The sequence below is a fragment of the Drosophila elegans genome, unplaced genomic scaffold (assembly GCF_018152505.1).
Source record: "Drosophila elegans isolate 14027-0461.03 unplaced genomic scaffold, ASM1815250v1 contig_257, whole genome shotgun sequence".
Taxonomy (NCBI): Eukaryota; Metazoa; Arthropoda; class Insecta; order Diptera; family Drosophilidae; genus Drosophila; species Drosophila elegans.
Window position 1 is genome coordinate 409,095 of NW_024545631.1, and position 19,261 is coordinate 428,355.

General features: G+C 38.7%; 1 protein-coding gene across 4 annotated transcripts in view; it reads left to right on the forward strand.

Moving 5' to 3' along the window:
* The window catches only part of LOC108139219 (calcium/calmodulin-dependent protein kinase kinase 2), a 133,317-nt gene extending 115,160 nt beyond the window's left edge, over positions 1 to 18,157 (forward strand). For 2 of the 4 annotated variants that reach the window (XM_041708542.1, XM_041708543.1), the window contains 4 exons: positions 16,186 to 16,373; positions 16,439 to 16,672; positions 16,730 to 17,019; positions 17,077 to 18,150. In XM_041708542.1, the coding sequence (XP_041564476.1) occupies positions 16,186 to 16,373; positions 16,439 to 16,672; positions 16,730 to 17,019; positions 17,077 to 17,167 (803 nt within the window). In that variant the 3' untranslated portion in view covers positions 17,168 to 18,150. Of the gene's footprint in view, positions 1 to 16,185; positions 16,374 to 16,438; positions 16,673 to 16,729; positions 17,020 to 17,076 lie in introns of those variants that run through there. The other 2 variants (XM_041708544.1, XM_041708545.1) reach the window with 2 other exon arrangements.
* Positions 18,158 to 19,261: the final 1,104 nt, after the last annotated feature.

Consider the following 19,261-nt stretch of genomic DNA (forward strand, 5'->3'; position numbering starts at 1 on the left):
TGGTTAAATATATCAGAATTACGGTTTAAGTTTCATCATAATCGGACGACTATATCACATAGCTTCCATAGAAATAATACAAATATATATATAATAACTATCTAATAATTGAGCTGCAAATCATCATAGCTTCAATGTTTTTCAAATATACGCAAGTAAATTATAATTTTAATGTTTTCAAAAGTGTTTAATTCTTGCAATAGATGCAAGGGTATATGAACTTCGGCTTGCCGAAGTTTGCTTTCTTTCTTGTTTTATGCCATTTCACTAGTTCGAATTGGCCGTCCTTAAGAATAGCAGTGACTTCTCTTTTGATTTGATAAATTTTCTCTACTGTATCGGCTCCACCAAGTAAGTCATCAACATAAAACGAAGATTTGATGGCGCACCAATTTTGAGTTTGTCAATGAACAGGTCTACAAGATATGTCAAGCTACGTATCGCTAAATATGGTGCTTGAGCAGTACCATAAGTTATTGTATTAAGTTCGTAAGTGCGCGGTGGCTCTGATGGTGAAGTTCTCCAAACTATCTATTGATATCTGCGGTCCTCCGCAGACACCTCAACCTGGCGGAACATTTTTACCACATCCGCAGTGGTTTGATGTGTGCGAAAAGGAAGAAGCGGCTGAATGGGGGGTCCGACCATAAGCAGACCGTTGAGAGCCTTTTGAGACGTTGTCTGACGGGATGCGTCGAAGACAACTCTCAGTTTCGTTGATGTACTATTGGGCTTGAGCACGCAGTGGTGCGGGTGGGTGATCTACAATGCTCCTGTGATCCAAGATCTTAAACTCCTGCATGAATTCGATGTATTTGAAATTTTGGACAAGTTTAATTTTACCGATTGCCAAGATATCGAAAAAGGTTTCCGTGCCCAGATGCAAATCGATTCGGCGAGACTTGTTGAAGCTCTCATCAGCTATGATATGTCTATTTCCGATTCCGGATGCTAGGCAATATGTGATGTGATGCAGAAATGAAGTCGTAGTTCCAGTTCGTTGTGCCGCGACTTGATGCTAGTAGCTGTGTGATGATTGATCTGCGTTTGCGTTTCTGCGATGCTGCGAATCTCCAAGTAACGTTTGCTACGTGGAAATCGAGCTTATGGGCGGATTCATTCGATTTGAATTTTACCTGGGAGCATGAATCCATAAGGCTCTTTAAATCTTGTAGCTTCCAGATGCATCCCTTACCAGAACGAGTGCCGTGGCTAGAATGACACAGTCAGACCGAGTACCGCTGTGGGAATGGGCAACTGCGTCTGTAACTAGCGATACATCTGGTTATGATTTTGTTGAAGGCGTTGAAGGAATGATGCGCTAATGAGCAGATGACCTTTATGCAGGCAATTAATGCAAAGCCTAAGGCTTTTTAGAACATGGATACGGTTTTCTAGGGTTAAGTTGATCAGTTCTGAACATTTAAAAACCTTGTAGGTTGTGGATCTTATAGCTCATGGCTCTTGGCTCATGGCAACGTCAGCAGATGGTTTTTTCCGAGTCCAGATATTGGCAATGGCGTTACACGACTTGAATGCAGGTTTCCCATGAAGGTAAAGTGGAGCAATCCAGCGACTCGTTGCACTTACTTTTGGTCTCTTGTTCCACCTTTTCCATGACAATCGAGATGACCATGGCTTGGGTGATCTGCAATTCAGTGCCCAGAGGGCGCAACGAGTTGTATAATGCGAAGGCATTATCAATGAGGTTGCGCAACTTTGGACCATTAAACTTGGCGGCAGTTGGCAATCCGAAAAGCGACGCTATGTTGTCCAAGAAAACTAAAGTTGGATTGTCATTAAGCTTCCTCAAGCGGTCCAGCGCTTTTGTATAATTATCCGGGGTCACTTGGACTGGTCGAACTTTCCTTAGAGCTGGTCCTCGAAGACAGTTTAACAACTGGTTGAACTTCTCAATGTTTTACAGAGATAGTTGATTCCCAATGACTTGGTTAAACGATGTGATGAAGTTTTGGTACTCGAAGTACTTGCCGTCAAATAATGGCAACGATAACCGTGGTAATTTGACTGCAGACGTATGAGTCAGATTAACAGTTGTTTCGTTAATGCCGGTGCTGTTTGCGTCGGGACCAAGCTGCTCCTTAATAGTGACCTTTGCGTGGATAAACACCTCCTCCAATTCCTTACAATAATTGTGATTCAGCACTGCTAGATCCAATTGCTCCACGGAGTCCTGTATAGAAATTGCGATTTTGAAATACAATTCCAAGATGAAGACAAGCTGCATGATAGCTCCAACGGGGATAAGTTAAAGCCGGAATCCCCTCATTTGGCAATACGAGTGAGATTCTTACGAGCACTTAAACGATTAGTTTTAAACTGTTCAATTAACGCCATGTTAAGCCTTGTGATCGCTTGGTTCAGTAATTGTATTTTACTTTACGCAAACTCGATCCGACAATGCTGTGCGTAACAAAAACGCATACATGGTATGCAGGTATGAGCGAGACGACTATGTTAAGTGGAAAGCTCGTCAAAACATTGGCACTATAAAAAACGGTACAAGATGCTGCGGATCGGGGCTATGTCCGATGTATGTGTATGTGGTGTCACTCCAATAGCGATCTAAAAATGGAGGACCCCATGTCGACTCCAACCTCGGCTAAGTCCAGCGGCGGAGGCGGGAAAAGCCGCGGCGTGCCGTAGCTGTTGGTATGTGTACCGTATCAGCGCGTACATAACTGGGAGGAAAGTTAAGCGGCAGAAAGCATAACCTTAACCACCACGCGACTTAGCCCTTAAACTAACACAGTCCTGTGACGGTCGCCAAATGTTTACACAAGAGCTTTTTTTTGAGTATGAATAAGAAGTCAGGCAGTGCTAGTTTTGAGTATGTTTTTAATGATGACATGTGAAAAAATTGGCTGCACTCAACTTCCAATTGAAGTCTTGGCTTTTCCTATACTCTTTTACTATCTTCTTCTATTTTATCTGGTAACATGGTATAACGGAGATGGAGAGCGCATTCTATGTTAATTAACTGTAAAAGGGCGCAATAATAAATATAAGTTAATGACCCAACGCTAATAACTAAAATTTAAAAAAGTGTACTAAAAAAAATTTGTTTTACTTAACCATACAATTTTTATCAATATACCACATTTAGTTTGAGCCATTAGAACTTTTTAAGTATTTCGCGTACTAAGAATTGAGAACTATCTAACTAACTGTGAACTGCTTCGTAGACTAATAAACTACTTTAATGATCAATACACTTGTACAAAAGCTTGCTTTGCGTGCTATGTGTGCTATGGTTTTTTCAAAAGCCAAGCCATTAAGGACGATTCATTGTCGTGGTTTTGAGGTACTCTTTTATTGTAACTAGGTTTTGGAGCTTTGTAGTAATAAGACTGTAGTTTCAAACAAAAACTTCTGATATCAAACAAAAAACCTCTTGACGAGGTAAAATTAACGTGACGATCGCACCTATAACTCCAAAAACTTCTAATATCAGATTTTGTGACAACTATTATTTATTTTACCAAAAATTATTTTTTTTTTCAATTTGTTTTGTAATCGGCAGAAAGCTTTTTTTTGAAAATTTCAAAACCAATTTAATACGTTAATTTTACCTTGTCAAGAGGTGTTTTTGTTTGATAGGGGTTTATCCATCTGTGTGGAATCTGCAACATAGCGAAATTTACCGCAGTTAAGACTTACAAACGTCTTGTAAATCTATTGGACTTATGTATAAAAGGGCGTAAATTTCTCAACGCGAACTTGGCCGTAACAATACTGAAGAAAGACAAGATTTCACAGAAGAGTAGAAAGGACTATTGTGTGACCTTTTTTTCTTAATTGAGCCTTGCAAAGAGTTGCTAAAGCCAGTGAGTTACCATCGTATGTGAACCAATTTTGACTAATGATGGGATTGTTGACTCGATCACGACTTTATTGAAGGCTCCTTCAATGTGGAAGTACTTTTTTATGTTGCTGACAGATCTACCCTTAAGGTATGCTTTAATCCGCTATATGTAGCTTTTTTCAAATTGGCGTTCAGAAGTTAACAGAAGTCTTTCCATCGTAATGAACAAACACGTACCGTCATGATGTTTTTATTGAAAATGGGCAAAAGCATTTCAAATTTCGGATCTTACCGCATCCCATGAAAAAAAATGTAATAAAATAAAGCAAAAATTTGCTAAAAACAAATATTAGCATAATAGCCTATAACCTTTTTTCAAGTGTCAGTGTGCTAGCTTACATCACAAGTCCTGGCATTCAGCGCAGATGATAGATACTTAGATGCAAAATACTAACGAACTAACTAATTAATAGAACGTAAGTTCATTTGGAGTCTAGAAACAAAGAGAACTTTGCAGGTTTTGAATCCCAGTAGGCCTAGGCAAGGTTTTGCTATAGTTGCACTTCTAAGAAAAAACCTTTTGTAAACAAAACAAAAAAAAAAAATAGAAAATAAATATTTTTTAGATTTTATATCTCGTCTTAGAACGGAAAGTTTTACCTATTAAGAGACGATTGAGATAATTGGAGTTTTCAGTTTAAGTCTGACTACTCCGTTCCAATTTTGGACACCCCTCCCCCTCTTATTTCCCAACTTTTTTTCTATCCGAAGATATAAGCACATAAATACATACAGACACATTTTTAAATAAAATTAAATTATTCATCTACGTCATATGTTATTTTAAATGTAATTGTAAGTTTTTAATAAAAACATTGAATACAAATACCAACGGATTATAAAATAGAAAACAAAAAAATTAAATCAATACAAAAAACAGCCGTTGAACGGATGTGAAACATCACAATTTGATCCCCTTAAGGTGCTATACCAGTGTAACCCACAAAAAAAAATTTTTTTTTTGTTTTTAGAAAGTAATTATTAGAATTTTTTTTAACTTTAGCTTAAGGTTTTTGTTTTACAAAAATTTAGAAATAACGGAACTATAGGCTGTCTGCCGAGGCTCCAGAAAAAAAAATGATCCAACTGCTGACTTGATTCCGGTCGAATGAGTGACTGAAATCGAAAAATTCAAAAAGATGAATGCGAAATATATTTAAAAAGGATCAAATAATAACAATGGCATCGGCTTGAAAAAAAAACGTTTTTTTTTGGGGTGAAAAAATGATTTTTTTAAATGGACAATTTTAAACCATCCCAAGTTTCCGAGAATCGCGCTTCGATCAGAAGTCTCAGCAGGCAGCTATTGTTGCTGCAAAGGAAGAAGCAGATGAAGAAGTGGTTGTTTTCTAGTTGTTCTTGTTCTTGTTGTATTTATGAAAGTTATTTTTAATTCTACGCACCGGAATAGACCTCATTCGGAACTATGTATGTGGAAGCTGGATGGGCTCAACTGCTTTTGGAGGTATTAACCGTCCTGTAACGCTGCTTAGTATAAACGTGATTAGACACATTAGGTAGAGCATCGAGAAATTAGGTATTTAAATCCATGTATAACCTTTCCAGCTCAAGAACTATATTGTTAATTTCGTCAACCTTAGAGTAAGAGTCATTATGAACAACACAGCCATCACTCTGCCAAAATAGATTAGGCAGGTTTATTAACACACGCACACGCACACGCACGACCCACGTTATGTGAAGGGTAGCTTGGAAATTGCATTCGGATCAGATAAACATAGCGAGGAAGAAAGCACGTCCGATCGCAATGAGAGCTGGCTGAAGGCTGATTACCCCTGGTTATTTTAGCGGGCAGAGAACGTTGGGAGAGATTAGCGCTAAGTTCATATTGTTATTGATCATATATATTGCACGGTCTCACACATAATTAGTATTTTAAGCGTTTGCGATTTCCCCCATGCTGAACACCGATTATTATTTGAACTGGGCTTGGAAAATATAATAAGACTGGGTATCACCGCAACACCTGCTTTGCCCCAGGCTTATAATGCTTGGTATACCTCGCGCCGTTTTATATCCTTGGAACTACTAAACAACCGGCCCAGGATAAGCTTCTGGAATTTATTGATAAATTAAGGGAGCAGCACGAGGCTGATGCGCTGGCCCAAGCGGCTTCAATTGACAAACTGTTGGTACGTTTCGATCAAATGATGTTGGTGATGACGCACGCCATCCCGTTAGGATGGTCTAATTACGGGCTAAATAGTTGGTAAATCACTGAAGGTTGCGCATCTTCTCAAGGATCGCAACATCGACATTCTACTTATTTCGGAAACAAATTTTACCAGCCGTACTTTTTCCCCGTATTTATGGATATGCTACACGCTTTTTTTTTATTTATTAATTAGACATCCAGCACTACAAGTTAAACCAGGATTCTGACACGCAGATAATATCCGTCTCGGATCTAGCAAAAATATATTTAAACTCATCTACATTGTTTACCAGGCTTTGTGCATTTACGTCAATAATTGTAAAACCTAGTGCTTCATTTTTAACATTCTAAGTAAGCTGTGCGCGATGGAATTACATATTTCGACTTGCATCAATAGTAAATAGTAATAAAAGCGAAAAGTTCAATATCAGATTGCTAAAAAATTAATTTTATGGTTAAGATACGTTGAGAAAAAATACTAATTACAGACGAACATTTTTCCAGAGATATATAATTGTTATTTTGGGTTACGAAATGACAACTCAGTTGATGGAAAGGTCTCCGTGAACTGCTGCATTTTATAGATAGCGAGACATTTAGCCTTTTTTGGATTTATTTGTAGACCATTTAGCTTCGATCATATGTATATGACAGATAATTCAGCTTTCGACAACATTTAATCTCCACCAAGGCCACGATACACACATATGTACTTCATCAGGATGCATATGGACTTTACTAGAAGACACTGTATTTGGAAGCTCATTTACATACATAGAGAATAGCAGAGGTCCTAAATATGATCCCTGTGAAACTTCTCTGGAGAGCTGCTCAGAGTTGGAAGTTTAAGAGGGTTTAATTATGGCCTGACGTCTGCAAGCTAAGTAAAAGCGTTTAAACTTGTCTGCTGTAAAAAAAAGTAAACATTTTTATAAACTGCCAGCTAAAATTATCGTGGCTCACAGTATCGAGGGCTTTGCTAAAATCTAGTAAAGTACTACTTGCTTACTCGTGTTTTCCGACTATGTTCATTAAAGCTGTTACGCAGCTACTATTTTTCCTGAAACCTAAATGTGCGTTACTCAACAGACCATTGATCTCTACATAAGCTTTGTCATATTGATATTGGCCTATACATTTGCTTTAGCAACTGGAATTTATCTGGCGTCTTTCCACTTCTCAGAGAAGTGCCAGCACTTTTTTTTATGACAAAAGTGACATTTGGCTTAATCTGTAGCAAACAAACGACCTCATTTGATCCTATATATATTACGGACAGATTTTAGTAGCTTTTATATCCCAGTCTTTATTAATCACAACATTACATTACATTGCTACATGTGCAAGGGTGCCACAATTAAATAAATATTAACGCTATCCTTAGATACTTCTGATTTCCCACCTATTTGGAAGGTGTCGTTTGCCTTTCCCATTAAAAAAAAAAAGATAAATAATTCAAGTACAAGCAATTATAGAGGTTTATCCATGTGTGTGGAATCTACAATATAGCGAAATTTGCCGCAGTTCAGACTTAAAAACGTGTCTAATTGCTTTTCAACATTGTGTCTTGTTAACCTGTTGGACTTAAGTATGAGAGGTCGTACAATTATCGAAGCCGGTCGTTTGGCTGTGACAATACTGAAGAAAGACAAGATGGCACAGAAGATTAGAAAAGACTTCCCATTGAGGCGAACCTCGTGTGACCTTTTTTTCTTAACTGAGCTTTGCAATCGTATATGAACCAAATTTGACTAATGATGGGGATATTGACTTGATCTCGACTTTATTGAAGGCTTCTTCGATGTCGACGTACTTTTTTATGTTGCGGACTGTCTCATGTAGTCCAGTTTCGAAAGATCTACCCTCAAGGTATGCTGTAATCCGCTATATGCAGTTGGTGTCAATTTGGGTTTCAGATATATTTCCAGAAGTCTCTCCATCGTTATTAACAAACACGAACTGTCATGACAATGGACAACAGCATTTCAAATTTCCGATCTTACCACAGGCTTTCTCCGCTGAGTTGGGCTGATTCAATAAAAGCAATCATTTGCTTTGCCCTCTAGCACTATAAATCCCTCTAATGTGTCGTATATATAAAATGGAAAAGTTGAAGAATGGTCTTTTTCTAGTAAAACAAAATGTCGATGAAAGAAAATGGTTAAGTAGAAGTGAAGATTTAAAATAATTTAATCAAATAAAATTTATCAACCAGTGTATTTTATCATGCTAATGCTAAAAGAAAAATATTCATTATTTTTGGTAAAAAAAAAGCAATGCTAATAATACTTTTCATTAAAAGTTGTAATGACAAAAAAATTTTAAATTATTAAAATATTTAAAAATTATTAAATAACTGCAGTCGAAGTAGCAAAAGTCGCAAAATGTTTGCTATTCGCTGCTTTAACTGAGGACGACTTTTTAGAATGAGCTGTTGCTTCTGCTTATGCTCCTGAAAAAAGCACAAGTCGCAGTTGAAGCAATTGCAAAAATCAAAAAGCGAGAAAATCAGAAAGCAGCAACAGTTGCTGCTTTTCGTTTCATTGCTCTCTGCTTTGATTTTGCTAACAGTTATGACCGTAAGTCGGAGCTGCGGCAGGTATCGACTTTCGGAAGTTGTCTAGCAATATGCATTATATGCAAAAGCTTTTAAAAAAAATAGAGTTACAAACTTAACAAGAAAGAAAGCAAACATCGGCAAGCCGAAGTTCATATACCCTTGAAGCTACTTCAAAAAATAAATATTCTTGAAAGTATTAAAATTATTATTATTTAAAAGCATTGAAGCTACATATGATGATTTGCAGCTCAATTATTCGATAGTTCCTATGACAGGTATATGATATCATTCTCCGATATTAATAAAATTAAAAGCGTAATTCTGAACTGTCAAATTATTAATTAGTCAAACGGATTTTCTAAAAACAAATAAAAAATAAAAATTTTTTTATTTTTATTTATTTTTAAAATTTTTATTGTTTCTATGGGAGCTTTCAAAATTCAAACCGTAATTCTGAAATATTTAACCATTACTATATGTCGAAGAATTAAACAGAAAATTAAAAAACAGCAAAGTTATAATTTTTTTCATTTATTTATCCGGTTGAGCTATATGCGATAGTTGTCCGATCCGGCTCGTTCCGACTTATGCACTACCTGCAATAGAAAGACAACTTTTGGGAAAGTTTCATGCAGAAAGCTTTAAATTATAATACCCCTGCATGGATATAAAAACGAATTTACAAAAGCTGCAGAAATTTGAAAAACATTGAATCGGCGTTTTTTTTTTTAATTTTTATTGTCGCCGGAATCGTTTAGGGCCATCTGAACATAGCCGGTCGTTTAGAGGATGGGGTATATATGGTACACATGGGATATGGGCCTGGACTATATAAAATTATTTACAAATATTCACACATATTTACAAATTGTTAACAAGGATTACAATATTATTGTACAACACGGGAAGACAGATCGCTGGGGTGGAATCTCTTTAATCTTCTTAGAGATTGTGGGTCGGTTTGGATGGTTCCTTAGCCTGTCCGAGTACCGTTGGCTGTGTTGGTTGAGGAGGTGGCCCACAGAGACAAGTCGCAGATCGTTTAGGATGGCCTGGTTTGTTACGTACCAGGGAATCGCGGATGCCCGTCGAGCAGCACGTGCCTGCACTATCCTCAGCTTGTTTAGTTAGTGCTTGGATGCGGTGTCCCATATTTGGATCGCATATGTCCAGGTTGGCGTAAGGATTGCTTTGAGCAGCAGGACCTTCGTTGAGAGCTGGAGGCTTTTGGAACTCAGGAGTCAATCGAGCTTCAGGAGTTTGCGTACGCACTTGGCTCGGATTGCCGTGATGTGGGTGTTCCAAATGAGACGGTGATCCAAGTATACACCCAGGTAGCAGTGAGAGGTGGTGTTTTTGATGGTGTCACCATTAAAAGTATGGAAGATGTCGATGACAAGCCTTAGAGTAAAGGTGACGCATGCCGACTTGCTGCAGTTTATGGCTATATTCCATTGCTTGGTGCAGCGCTCCATCGCACGCAGCCAGTCTTGCACTGCAGCCGAAGCTGTCAGTTGGGACGTGTGGGACGCAAGCAGGGCCGTGTCGTCAGCGTAAGTAACCAGAAGCATACGAGCGTTTGAGGTGGGCGACGGAACTGGTATGTCACTTGTGTACATGGTGTATAAGAACGAACCAAATACACTTCCTTGGGGCACTCCTGCATGTATGTATACCAAGCTGGATCGTGATTCCCTTACCGCTACTTCGAAGGTTCTATCGGCAATAAATGACTTCAGGATGGCGAAGTAGGGTGCAGGAAGAAGTTCCTTCATTTTATAAAGGAGGTCCTCGTGCCACACCTTGTCAAAGGCTTGTTTGACGTATAGGAAGTCGCCTATAGTGTGCAGCTTGTGCTCGAGTCTGTGGGTGATGTGGTTAACCAGGCGATGGACTTCTGGGCAGTCATGGGATTTCCCGAAGCCGAACTGGTGTTGGGGTATGTGGCCTTCTACTTGTGGCAGTTCCAAAAGTCTACTGAGTAGAATCCGCTCGAACACTTTCGGTAAAGTGGATAGCAGACTGATTGGGCGGTAGGAATCGATTTTCGACGGTGGCTTGCTTGGCTTCGGGAACATGATGATCCTTGCTTGCTTCCACTGCCTTGGAAAATGTCCCAGGCATAACATGGCGTTGAAAATTTTTACCAGCGCTAGCACTCCTTTGAGTGGAAGAGTCTTTGCCGCTCGATTGTCGATTCCATCGGGTCCAGGAGACTTTTTTAGACTGAGTGCCTTTAGTTGCAGCGTGACTTCCTGCGGCGTGGTGTGCCTAATGGGGCGCGCTGGCTGGATGGGAGCGCTTAGGCAGTTTGCAACTTCATCGCGGTGCGAAGCGTCTGGAAGTTGGAGAGAAGTGAAGGTAGCAGACAGATGTTCAGCAAAAGCGTTTGCTTTGTCTGAGTCCTTCTTCAGCCAGTGGCCACTGTGGCTCTGTATTGGGGATTGGACAAGCGGCTGTCATTTAATTCCTCTCGTGAGCTTCCATATCGAAAAATCGCTGTAATTGTCCGAGCCAGCTCCCTACAGCAGGGTATCGATGTTCTTTTGGCGAGTTTTTGATAGCAGCCTGTGCAGTCTGTTGCTAACGCTTGATAGTAGCTGCTTAGTATCGGGATCGCCTGACACAATAAATTGCCTTCTTAGGTGCCTTTTTTGATCCACCAGTGCCCTTGCCTCCGGTGTTAGTAAGGGCGCCCTCCTAGTAGGTGGGAGACCAGATTGGCGCTGAGGTGGCGTAGCTCTCCGGGCAGCTTCAGTAATTGTGGAAGTGAAGCTATCAACTTATGCATCTAGATCGCTGCAGGTTGTTATTGGTGTGTTGAGCATCGATGAAGGACCTAAAAGTGGCAAAGTTTGCATGGGCCGGCAGCATTTCGGGGACTCTTTTAAAGAATTGAGCTTCTTCATTTATCAGGTATAGCAATGGGAGGTGGTCAGAAGAAAGCTCTGTGAGTACTCTAACGGAGACCTGCTGTTGTCTGAAGCCTTTTGAGATGCCAAAGTCAATGGCACTGGGGGTGGCGTTTGCACGATAGGGGTAGTAGGTGGCTTCTCCAGTTGCAACAATATCGACATTGACATTGGCCAGAACAGAGCTGAAGGTCCGGCCTCTGGCACAGATTCTGTTGTTGCCCCACCATCTGTGTTTGGCATTCTAATCACCTGCAGCAAAAAACTTATCTCCAAGTCTGGAGAGGAGCGCCATGAAGTCTGCTTCTGTCCACCTGACAGCAGGAGGGCAGTACACCGAAGCAACGTTAAACCTCCTTCTTCTTGAAGAAATCTCAATGGAGACGGCTTGAATGTGCTCTTCCGAAAGAGTGGAAGAGAGTTGATGGGATATGCACGACTTGACGAGGATCGCTGCGCCCCCATGTCTCTGTCTTTCGAACTTAGCCCATTGGGGTTCCAGCAGGCTATTTTAAGCACACCCATTGTGGAGAGTAGAGGAGGAAGGACGCTTCTGCAGGAGTGCTTGCATTAGTGTCTCTACCAGAGACATCATCCTGTCGAGCCTCATAAAAAGCTGTTCCAGCTTGGCATCCAGAGCGGCATTAGCGGTGAAAAGAGTTTGAGGGGGAGTATTTTCCATCTCTTTGCGAGGGTTGCTGCGTTGTGCGATGGGTAGGTTCCTTTTGGCTACACTAGCAAATGATTCCCTACCAACGTTGGGTTGGTAGGTGAGAGAGATGGGTTGGAGGAATCGTGGTCGATTCTGAGGCTGCTGTGATCTTCGATTGGTGATTTTACTTAAATGCGACTTGCAAGTATTTACGGCATCCTCTGAAGAGTTTCCGCAGTGAATGCAGCACCTAGGGTCGTCTTTTCCAAACTTACACTCTGGGGTAGGGTGGTTTTCTCCGCATTCCCTGCAGATGTAATGCCGCAGTATGCTTTTGTATGCCCGTATTCCTGACATCTTTGGCATCGTACAGGACCGGATTGCTTGCGTGCTTCTCCCATGTCACTATGTGTCTACAGAGAGCAGTGATGTTTTTAAGAAGCTTGTTGTTGTCAGCCTTTTTAACGTCCACAAACCTCATGTTGAGTGGAAGCTGAGTTGCCTTGTTACGAGGGGTATAGATGCGCAAAACGCAGTGACCCTTTTCCTGCAAGCACTCAATGATATCCCCCGATGGTGGAAAACAAGTCCTTTTTCGCGGAAGTGTTTGGCCACGAGCCTGTAGGCATCGGAGGAGTTGCACTGAACGGCGCATTCACCCGAGTTCAGCTCTTTGATGAAGTAGGCGTCTCCTATAAGAGCATGCAGCTGACTGCAGAAAGCAGAGAAGTTGACCACACCGGGAACCATAATCCTTGGGACCTTGGGTGATCGAGCGGCTTGCGGTGCGGCTGTTTGGACTTGTCCTGAGCTGTTGGATTTTGCTGGCTGTAAAGTTGCGTCACACTTATTTGCGGCGCGACTTAACGCGACTTGCGAAGTGGAAGGCTCGACGTCCATTTCTTCGTCATCGCTTAGGGCTATGAAGCGGTTTCCGGAGTTGGCGGTGGAGCTTGTCTTCTTTTGGCTGACCTTGGGAGAGAGAGCTGTACCTGCTCTCTTCTTTGCTGCTCCTTTGTTAGGTTTTGAGGTGACTTGCTGCCACCCTGTGGTGGAGTTGCCTGATGGTGTGTGAGTAGGAGCAGAATCTTGCCCCGTGCTGGATGCAGCGCAACACAAACTGTCATTCGAGCTTGTTGAGAACGTCAATGAAGATGAGATCGAGGCTGTTACAGTACAGGTTTTGGTGCAGCTTGTGGGAGCCCATCTGGTTGTACTGCGGGCTTTTAAGCCGTCCATTATATTATATCGTAATATAGCCCTTAGTTCGGCAGGAGTTGCTCCAGCAGTCTTCCTCATCGATTTCAGATCGATGGGTTTTTGTTGAAGAGGGGGGTCCATTTTTAGTAATTAGCAAAAACTTTACCAAATAAAGTTGAGTAATTAACAAAATGCAAGATAAATGCTAAGCCAAGGTATGTCACTGTTGCTTAGCTCAGATATAAACCTGTTGAGAGCTTAAAGCTTGAACAACTGATCAAATCGTCTCCAATACGTCTGATAACTGTGCACATATGTATGCTTAATACAACCAAAATCTTATCATTTGTATCCGAGCGACAAATTAAAAAGGACAACGAAGACTGCAGCAACGACGATTACTTAAAAAATTAAGTCAATAGAAAAAGTGCCAAATGTACTAGTCGGCAATACACAGGTATGTCGTTGTGCCGCACATACAGCCCAGCTGGTTGCGCTGGACGTAATTAAGTCATCTGACTTACTCGCTAGATTGTTTAATTGTCGAAATGACAAAAGAAAAACGTCAAACGAATATTCTGAAATGGGGATCAACGTAGGACATGTTGAAAAGCTTATTGGATGCCAAAGATATTTTAAATAAATAAATCAATTAAAAATTAATGATGAAGAACTTTTTTACATGGATTCCCCGTTTTGGGCTTTTATTGAGAGCTATTGACACGTTTTCAATCCATTGCATAAAATAATAAAAAAAATTTCAAGAGGAATAATTACACTACAGTAACTTTTACGACCCATGGCTTACGCTGAATATATCTACAGAAACAATAGTAAACGATTCAAGTGATGCTTTAACAAAAGTTTTTGAAGAACAAATTTTAGATTGTATAGAAAAACGAACAAAAATTTTTTTAAATACCAAGTTCGTAGTTTCCTGCTTGTTTTTGGATCCCCGTTTTCAGTGTACTGAAATTGAAATCAATGTGGGATAGACTATACAGGCTTAGCCCTACTGGAAATTTGTGCCCAACCCCGAGCTCCAGCTCAAACCAAATAGACAGCGTATTGACATGGAAGACGCATTATTAGATGCATAATTATCGCAAGGTGTTATTTCGGGAGAAAACAGTGTATTGGACGTATATACGAAAATTGAAAATCTCCAACTTCCTTATCAAAGGATTAACATGGACGTATTATCGTTTTGGAAGGGAAAACAGTACACCGACTAGTTATAAGCAATTAGTTATGTTTGTTTTGCCGTACGGCAATTCAGGTCAGATATTCCATGAATTATTTAAGTTTACTAATAATAAATTAATTTATTTATTTTGTAATAGATGTCGATTGAAAGAGCATTCTCTACCCTAAGACTGGTCCTTACTAACCACCGCAATCGCTTAGGCCAAGATTTTCTTGAGAACATTTTTTTTGTAAAACTAAATCCCAGCTTTTTGGACAAAGCCATTGATGCCTTGGATCTTAAATAAATAAATAAAGAAAAGCGATTATTAGTTCTTTGGGTTATGTTGTGTGCAAATCGTTGCTCTAATGTCAAAGCAAATGAAAGTAAGCAAACAATTCACAATCGTTTGCTTGCTACTTTATAGACTTACGCTGCTAAATTAAAACAAAAGCGACTAAAAGCAAAGTCACCCAGCAGTGGAACGCATTAACATACATATTGTGTTTCGTAGAGTAAAAGTACTCTCAGTAGATTCGTTATACAATTGTATATTTCGTCAATGTCTTAATAACTTGTAGTTTTTGTAATCCACTAATGATGAAAATAAACAAAGTACAACCTTCCTCTTCTTAAGAATTTGCGGTTTAATTTTTATTTACTTACTATAACCTAAATAAATCAAAGAAATTCAAGTACTGATTTCTTGTATATGTTTGAATAGATTTGTCAAAATATACTCATATACTGATGCACTGTCCACTCCGCTGCAGTATGATACAAAGACGGCAGAAACTTCAGCTTTTTTGATGGACAAAAAATCGCTGGGACAAAAACATCATTGCATTTCGGTGACAAGTTTCCTCCAGCGCTTCAACTATGTCTACTGTTTTACCATTTGGAAGTTTTAGGTCCTCGGACGCACCATTTTACCTTCAGTGTTAAAATTGTAGGAACAAAATAACCATAAAACATAGTTTGTTCACCTTGAAGAAAATTAAGCCCTTTTGCCAAAGGTTCCATTAACTTGCAGTTCTTCTACAAATATTAAAATTCGCTGGTCTTCAGTTTGGATACATTCATACAACATAGGTCGTCGAAATGATCTTTGAGTCGCACAATTTCCTTAAGGGCGTCATATGTATAAAGGACTCTACCTAGTTGCAACTGGTGCTCGAGGGAACTAACCTAGGACTTGGGCCAATTGCATTTCAACAACAACAAACCTTTTCAACACATTTTTATGTAAGATGCAAAAATACCCTGTAATTGAGGAACGTCTATTGTCCGCCGTCTGTCTGTCCGTTTGTATGAACGGAACTATAAAAGCTTGGCATGCAGATTTTTAAAGTTGTGAAAGTATGTACTGTCACTCTCTCTAAAGGGTTCTCACTTGTTGAAATTTTAAACTATCGAGTAAGCTCAAAAAAAATTTTGATTTAAACATTGGTCCATTTACTTTATTAAGATATCGACGGAAAAATTTCTTTTCAGTATTTAATACAGTATACAATACAATATGCAACTTTGGCTAGCCAAAGAAAACATATGTTTATCATTACAAATATCTTGCAAGGAACTTATGTATATTTGAATAACTTTTCTTTAAACAGTGCACCATCAAAAAATTATTCATGCCGACATCAAGCCTGGAAATTTATTATTAACTGAATGTGGACATGTCAAAATAGCAGATCTTGGTGTGTGCAATGAATTTCTCGGAGAAGATGCAAAAATAAGCAATGGATCTACGGCTGGAACTCCAGCCTTTAGAGCACCCGAAACCCTCATCTTAGGACAGGTATAGTATTCATTAAATAATATAAAATTTAAAATTTTATAATTTTTAATATAAATTTAATTTAGAACGAATATTGTGGAAAAGCAGCAGATGTCTGGGCTTTAGGTGCAACTCTGTATTCCTTAATATTTGGAAATGTGCCCTTTTTAGCTGATTCCGTTCCCTTATTGTACGAAAAAATTAAACATGATTGTGTTACATTTCCAAAAAATCATTTAGTTACTGAAAATTTAAGAAGTTGCATAGTTCAAATGTTGGAAAAAGACGTTAAACTCAGAATAACAGTTCCACAGTTAAAGGTATTAAAAAAATAATTTTTGCTCCAATGATAATAATTTATATTATATTATTTATAGGTTAATAACTGGGTTACCTCTGATGGGGACTTTCCATTGCCCACAGAAGAAGAAAACTGTTGCTTGGTACAAGTTGATGATGAAGACATAAACTCCGTCATTCGCAGCATTCCAAAATTAGACACACTTATATTAATAAAAACCATGTTAAAAAAACATTCATTTGGTAATCCATTCACAAAAGGATCCTCTGAAAAATCCCCAGAACCAAGTGGCTCGCGGATAGAAAGATTTGTCCGGGCGGGAAGATCTAACTCGGCACCAGGTTCATATTTCAGGTTTTTAGACAGGTAAAAAAACGTCACTTTAAATAAAACTTTGTTAGTTATTCTTTTAATTATTCACAGTCAGCCATCAGCGAATACTCTCCTTCCAGCCCTAGTGGAACATTGTTCAAGCCAATGTAATGAAGATACATATGTTGATTCAGATTGTTAGATACTTAAGGGGTCATTTTAGCAAAACTGGACGTCCAAAAATTATTTTAAAGAAATTTAATTTCGTGCACAGAACATAATTTAACTAGGCAAATAATGTTATTGTGGATATAAGTCACGAGAACCAATTTGCAATATAAATATGTTTTTGGTAAAGGCCCACAATTTGAAAACATTCACATTCCCCAAAAAGGAATAAAAATATAATAAAATTGTCCTCACACAATAAAAGAAACATGTATGTAAATTAATTATTTCCCCGGAAATTTATAGAAAAAACAAATATAAATTTTATTTCCAAAAAGTATATGATGTTAAACCTTTATTAAAAATTTTTTACACATGTGTCTTGCAAGACACTGAATTAAAGTAAAACTTATACTGATCTCGGTTCGGGTCAAAATACGACTGCCGACAAAATCTTAAATCTAATTCAAAGAACCTCGCCCAGATGCTTTTTCTGGAGCTTCAGAAGTTCCTTTTTTTGTTTTTAGTAAAAGCTCATAATGCAAAAGTCGCATTTTGAAATTCAATTATGCTGACCAATGCAATTTATTTGGCTTTGGAATAGAAAAGTCAGCAGCTGTTGTTTACTTCAAGTTTGATTTGTTTATCTCGGCTGGGGAATTAAGAGAGGACCTCAAAGCCAAAGGCAAAAACAAATGCGAAAATCGCTAAGATTGAAGTTGGATATATTGTTTATAAATGGCTTAAGGGTCCTGGGTTCATGGGGTGGTTAACTTGTCTGTATTGTTGAAAATTTTTCAGAAAAGATTTAATTCATTGTCGTTGCTATTCCTAGGGTTTGAATTAGGAAACCCAAATCAATATTTGTTGTGTAACACTTTGCAAATTTTACAAAATATTTAATTATTAATCCTTGGGGGTAAATTTAGATTATGTCATTATTTTTTTGTTACTTTCAATGTACATAAGCATGACTGTCCAGTTTTTCCAAGAAAACACTTATTTTATTCTTTGAGAATGGTTTGTAAGCTTTTTTATAATAAAATTAATAAAACTACAAAAACAAAATATTTTATTATCGTTTATTTTTTTGCACTTTTATATAAAAAGTCAAAATAATAATAGTTTTTTCTTTAGCACAAAGGACAATAGAACTCCGAGATTCTGTAGCTTACAGACCCTAAAAAGGAAATGCTTCTTTGGTTCAGAAAATCCAATAGAATTCTCGTCTTGGAAATGTCAACTTTGCTTAAGCTAGCGACGGTGTCATTATTTTGTCTGATTACGCCGGGTAGTTCCGTTTCGTCAAAAAAGTTGACCTCTACTATAAAGTGTGATGTATGTGACGCAGTCGTATGACAGACCAGCATGTAAAAAAACGCATTTTCTTAATATCATTAAATACAGATTGGTTTTTTATGTATTGAATGGATTTATGGATTCTTTAATGCATTACTAAATACATTGTGATTCTCTTTAATTTTGTTATTGTTATTTTTTATCTCAATTCCAGTGATACCTTGACGTTGTCGGACGTGTATTTTTATCGCTCCTCAACTCAATGACTTATACGTAATTTCCATAATTACATTATCTGAAAATGTTTTGCGTGTTTGCGTTGTTGCTTTACACTTTTCTAAAGTTTACCGCAAACTTCTACACTTGTGTTTTGTTGTTGGTGCATTTGCTTACTCATCGTTTCGTCGCGCGTAAAGCTTATCACCGACCCAACTGCAAGCAGCGCTTTCTACATTCTACGTGGTTTCTATATGCGTATATATCACACTACAACATAACAATTTACTATGTCTGCCGGATCCACCAAGCCTTGCATTTTAAATCGTTAAATCTCCTCTCGACATCCCACAATTGGCTTGGATGGTTGACTACATTGCTCGCCCTAAATGTGCCGACCTTGGGCACAGTGCTGGCTTTATTGCAGACCGGACTAAATCAAATTCTAACCTGGATTGGACCTGCTCCAGTTGGCAGCATATTAAAGTCGATATTATGGCTTTCATAAGGCAAGCCGATCTGAAGTACCAGTCTTTATTAGCCGGTGTTAAGGACTTATCCACTAGGTTTGAAAAGGCTGAATCCAACTTTAAAAGCCGTTTGGCTACCAGGA